The sequence below is a fragment of the Eublepharis macularius genome, chromosome 4, assembly GCF_028583425.1.
Source record: "Eublepharis macularius isolate TG4126 chromosome 4, MPM_Emac_v1.0, whole genome shotgun sequence".
Lineage (NCBI taxonomy): Eukaryota > Metazoa > Chordata > Lepidosauria > Squamata > Eublepharidae > Eublepharis > Eublepharis macularius.
Window position 1 is genome coordinate 77,707,907 of NC_072793.1, and position 6,000 is coordinate 77,713,906.

The 6,000-nt window shown below is 45.2% G+C and overlaps 1 protein-coding gene across 2 annotated transcripts in view; it reads right to left on the reverse strand.

Annotated features, from left to right (window-relative positions):
• KLHL3 (kelch like family member 3) overlaps nucleotides 1-5,757 on the reverse strand; it is a 73,314-nt gene extending 67,557 nt beyond the window's left edge. Inside the window, exon 1 of one of the 2 annotated variants that reach the window (XM_054977240.1) lies at nucleotides 5,695-5,757. Coding sequence is in view for 1 of the 2 variants with exons in the window: in XM_054977239.1 (XP_054833214.1) it covers nucleotides 5,439-5,452 (14 nt within the window). In the remaining variant the exon portion in view is untranslated. Of the gene's footprint in view, nucleotides 1-5,438; nucleotides 5,587-5,694 lie in introns of those variants that run through there. The other variant, XM_054977239.1, reaches the window with a different exon arrangement.
• Between the last annotated feature and the right edge of the window lie 243 nt (nucleotides 5,758-6,000).

Consider the following 6,000-nt stretch of genomic DNA (forward strand, 5'->3'; position numbering starts at 1 on the left):
ATCTGCATAGAAGAAATGTGCCAGTTTCTCATAAGTGCCACATGGGACCAAGACTAGTATGGATGTAATGTGTTCCATCACTGGTGCTACTGTCTAACATGCACTACAGCAGAACAATTCCTACAATGCCCTGAAAAACCAAAAGTGTTCAGGTGATCAACACACTTTCCCCCCCTTTCCTCCCTTGGTCACTCTCACTGGCAAGATTGGTCCCTACCCTGAGGAATGTACAGGCTTTTTTTTTTGCTTACATTATCCCATCAAGCACCACCAGAGCTGAGGTAACATCATAGCTAAGAGACTGAGCTATGGAACAGGAACTCCTGGATTTGAATCTCTACCATGAACTACTAGGTAACCTCAGGCAAGCTACTCTCTCAGCTCAAAGTATAGCGAACAATTAGTGGAAGAGGAGGAGAATAATAATGGCCGACTATTCAGAGCTCCTTTAAGGAGTGCAACAATATAATGTGTCTGAAGTGGTTCAAAATAAATGCTAACTTATATTATTTATGTTATGTTAATAGCACTGCACTAAAAACAACATTTTTTTCAGAATCCTGGTTCCAGCCAACTCTGTTGCAAAGTGAAGATGCATAGAGTACTTGGGTTTCTAAAACTTCTTTCCATCTACTACCGGAAAGAAAACAAACGTATCTCTTCGGTTCATTCCACCTCCTCTTGTAATCCATTTCCTGCCTGTTCTGCCATCTATTTCCCACAAACAAGAGCAACAGGAAAAACCTGCCATGATTAGTCAGAAGTGCATCTCCTTCACAAGTATGCTCAGGATCTCAGCCTATACTTTTAAGCATCTCATAGCACAGCACAGAAGCTAACTCAGACACAGGGATCCATCTCTCTCGGAAATCAGCAGAAAATCCATTAGTCATCAAAAGTCCTCAAAATATTTCAGTCTCTCCAAGCTTTAAATCTGCTAAGGTTGTTCTTACCATCTCCCTTCTAGCACTTTTTACAATTTTAGTTTTCACAAATTCTGTGCTCATCGTTCACTGGATTTTAAGTGATGCTTAGTGAAAGTGCTGCCCATTAAATGTGATCCCCCATCCTGAAGTCCAGACACATAAAAATGTAACAAGTTTCCTTCCTTCTCACAATCACGGATCATCAGGAACAATGCAGAGACCAGAATCTCCATTCCTCACAGATTCCAAACTTTGAGCAACTCCAACCAGGGCCTTGTTTTGTATCTTTGTAAGACAAAGCTGGCTGAATCATATAGACAGCCTTCTCAGTGGTAGTGATGGCAACACACTTTCTCTGTTGTGGCCTCCACCCGCCTGACAAGGTTAGAAGGAGTCCCACTCTCCTGGCTTTCTGCAAACTATGCAAAACTGATTTTTTTCTGGGGGGCTTTTTTACACAGATAATAGGGTTGTACTGAAATGAAATGATCCAGAAAGATGCTTTGACAAAGATATAAGAACTGTGAACAATGCTGCTATGTTCTGTCTGTTCTGCATCATTTAACATCATGTTTACATGTTTATGCTTTAGGCTTGCCAGCCCCCTACCTAGGGCAGGAGATGCCCCACCTCACTTGCTGCCCCATGGCCTTGCTCACCTGGCTGGCAGTGGGGAGGACACTGGGGAGGAGAAGCATATGCATGCTCCTGCACTCTCCCATTGCACTGGAAAATGACATCATTTTCCAGCATGACTGAAGAGCTGTGGGTCCAAACAAGCAGTCTTAAATTAATCTGGCTTCAGCACGACCTGCAGTTCCCCAGTCACACTAGAAAATGTTATCATTTTCCAGTGCAACACAGGAACGTGCATGCTTCACATGTGAGAGATAAGTACCCTCCCCAATTTGGCCCCTGGGGAACCTGGCAGTCTTATTATGCTTTGTTTCCACTCCATTGCAGATTTTTGTTTGTTTTCAGATTTCTGCAATGCAAACTCTATTGCACAGTTTTTGGGATGCCCCATCCTGTTGATTGTATTTGACTTATACTATGTAATCTGTCTGGAGAAAGGTGGACTATAAATCACGTAAATAAATTAATATGGAAAGCTCTCTCTTGGATACACTGCACATATAACACTGGTACTGCACCAGCTGCGTTGGTTACCAGTGCAGTACCAGATCAGATTCAAGGTTTTGGTACTAACCTATAAAGCCCTATGTGGACTGGGACCAGCATATCTACGGGATCATCTCTCCCCTTATGAGCTCCGGAGGATGCTTCAGTCCAATGATAAACAGCTGCTACTGGTCCCTGGCCCCAGGGAGGCTCGTTTAGTGTTGACCAGAGCCAGGGCCTTTTCGGTCCTGGCTCCAACCTGGTGGAACACTCTGTCTAAAGAGATCAGGGCCCGGCCAGATTTGCTATCCTTCCACTGGGCCTATAAGACAGCTGTTCCACCAGGCATATGGTTGACGCTCTGGGCCTCCCTGCCGGCCACCTAGAGAAAGCTGTGCCCCTACAAAGGATATCTACCACCTAGCCTTTGCCATATATTTCTGGAGGTGGTTGGGTGGTGGTTGCTGGTGAAATCTGCTGCCATATGTTTTTTAAAACCTGCTGCTGTATTGCTTGTTGTGTCTGTTCTTTTTTAAATATTTAAGATGTTTTATTGGTTTTAAAGATATTGTATTTTATATTATTGTATTAATTAGAATCCGCCCTGAGCCTGCTGGTGTGGGGAGGGCGGAATACAAATCGAATAAAATAAAATAAAAATAAATAAATATTCATCCTCATCCTTGTGGGCATTTCTACAAGGTGTTTAGGAAAAACCTTCACTCTTTTTTAGATGGTCACATTTATTTTCTGCCTTTCCCTTCTTTTGTGTTTTTAATATCTGTATTGAGGATTTTTTAATTTGATTGTTAATGTTATTCAGTTTAAGTGTTGCTCCATGATATAGTACATTCTTACCCTCTTGGAAGGTAAAATAAAAAAAGATCCCATCGAGTTCAATAGGACTAATTTCCAAGTGTAAGCACACTGAATTGCAGCTTTAAAGTAAAACTGGAAGCAGAGCTCCTTCAAATTACCTGACAGTAACCAATATCACAATCGCATGTGTCTACTTCATCCATGTGTAGCAAAGCCTTAAAGGGTTTTTTTTTCCCTTACAGCATTTTGGTTCACAATGTGAAAAGGAAATGTTCAGCATTTCCTGTTTTCAAGATAACAAAACTGTTGGGAGTTTGTTTTGGTCATTGTTTCAAACAGTTTGCGACCTAACACAATGAAGTCACAAGCCGCTTAAGAAAAAAGAAATGTACTTTGTCTAACAAAACACTGATGTGACCTCCAACCACAGTGTACTTGTAAAGATGATAAAATCACCTTAGCTGAGCATCACAGAAATTGCAAGTAAACAATGCAATTTAAAAAGCAAGGTTCCATTACAATGTATCAATACTATAATTATCACTGTTTGCCTCATCATCTGCCATAAGTTTCAGGTCACTGGGGGTTTTTTTCTTGCTTTAAAGGATGCATATGTAAAATCTTCACAATGGACCTGTAAATGTTTTACATTCTTGTTAGTTAAAGTGCTTGGGAATTGCCAGCATGTGGCAGTTAAGATTTAAAAGATCTGAAATAAACACCAGAAACTGGATATAAGAGAGGGTGGAAACTGTATTTTGTAATGTTCTAACACATGCCAGTTTACCACTGAGCTACAAACATACATTCACTACCTAACTGTAACAGATTTCTAGAAAGTGATGGGGACTATCATGGGGCAACAGTGCATCGTGTGATCAATACTGCAATGACTTGATCATATCAAATCCTACTATGTTACCTTACAAGGAATGATTTGGCCATACTTATCCATATATAATTTCATCTAGTATGGGCTACTGCAACATGCTCTATGTGAAGAAGCTCCTAGCAATTCAGAAGTTTCAGCTTGTGCAAAATGCCACAGTAAAGTGGCTTGCAGGTACAAGTTTATTATGCCAATTTTAAAAGCGCTGCCTTGGTTCCCAATTTTCTTCTGAGCACAATTCAACAAGCTGGTTAAAACCTCTAAAGCCCTAAAGGGTCTCAGGCCTAGGTATCTGAAAGACCATTCTCTGTAGGAATGTGTGTGCCAATTAAGAGCTTCATCCAGCTCACTAGCTGGAGCTCTTTGAGTGGGCTTCACAAACAGAGTTGTTGATTTTTTTCCCTATGATGGTGCCCAGATTATGGAACTCCCTCCCCATGAAAGCTCACCCATATATTTATTGCACAAAACAGAGTGTGGCATATATAGCTTAGATTAAACAAAGCAGCATTACAGTAAAACATAGCTATGAGCCATTGTGGAATATTTTGACAGAAAGGCAGAAAAGTATTTTAAACAAAAATAAATACTGCACAATCAAAGAGATGATGAGACGGTAACAGGTGAACATCAAGAAGCCATAGGTAAGTCATATGCAGCCACTACCTGACTGTCTGAATACTCAACTATTCCCAAGATAATTCAGTCAGCAGCTGGGGGCATGGAAATCCCAGGTGCAAGAATAAATTTCTGGCGCCCTACCCCAGGAAAGCAGATTGCGTAAATCAACCTTGTGTTATTCTATAAAAATTCTAAAGCGTTTCTATAGCAACCTTTTGGCTACTCCCACACGTAGGCTCCCTGCACTTTTGAGTTCATGAAGCCCATAACAAGTTAGCCTTTCACCCATATGTTACTACTGTGCCAAGGAACCAAAGAGGCATGTGTCTGTGGATTGGAAAGTGAATTCCACCACAACCCGCGTGGGCGGGACGGGAAGACAGAAATCCATATACCAGTCTCAGGTGCTGAATGTAATCTCTGTTCTTCTATTGTAACGCCTGGCCGGCCACTGCCGAGCGCACGCAACTACCTCTGCTCACCATCTTTATGAAACTCAAAACAAGCTTTTCCAAAGTTAAAAAGCCTCGTCGCGGCGACAAAACAACATTTTCTCCAGCAGCTGCCTTTTCAAATCAGGTTATTGTAAGCCCCAAACAACTCCAGGTCGGATGCGTGCAAAAGGGTTCGCGATTATCAAAACAGAGAGCGAGAGAAACGGAAGGAGGGAGGGCGAGACTTTTAAGCGGGGGCCACCGGAGACAGGAAGTAGAGGGGCGCGCCGCAGAAGCGGCGAAGGGGGTTTCCCTGGTGAAGGAGCCGCCCGGAGCAAGCATCACCCCCAGCACAGGAGCGTGACAGCTCGCAAGGAGCAGTGGCCGGCCGGGGGGCCGCCGGGGGCCGTGACGGAGCAAGACTCAAACGCAAGAACCCGCGTCGCCGAGAAGGTGACAGCCAACTTCGGAGGGATGCGAAGGTCCTTCCCTCCACTCGCCGGCGGCAAGCTCGGCATGCCCTGCCCTGCCCTGCCCTGCCCTGCCCTGCCGTCCCCTCTCCGCTCACACAAAGGCGCCGGCACTCTTCGAGCACGCCCCAACACACACTTCCCGACCAGCACGAACCTTTCGTCGTCCATTGTACGCAGCCCGAGCGGAGCTTGAACTCTGCATGCACCTGGCCTCCAGTCCCCCAGCGCCGCTCCGTCTCCCGCCCCTGGCCGGGGTCCGGCGAGCTGGAGGCTTAATCAGCGCCTGTGATTCAGCATGGCTGCAGTCGGGTCCCCCCTCCCTTCTCTGTCGAGCGCCGCTTCCTCTCGCTCCTTCCTAAAGCAACAGCGGCCGCTTAACGTAGCGGCAGCGGCAGCAGCACGCTCCTTACCCAGAGCTCCCCGCTGCCGCTCTTGCTCCAGCCTCGGCAGCCCACTCCCTGCTCCCTCTTCCTCCTCCCGCTCCAAGCTGGCTACTCCGTCTCCCGGCAACAGCAGCTGTGGGCAGAGGTATATGGCACCGCCCCAGCTGCTGCATTTGCACAGTGCATCCTCCGGGCTCTCTAAGAACATACACGCACCAACAGGGATTTAGCAAGGGGAAGAGCCCTTCTTGCTCCCAGAAAGGACAACGTTTCCCTAATGGGCTGTGCATCACTTATTTAGATTCCTATCCCATTCAAGGGCTATGGGGAGGC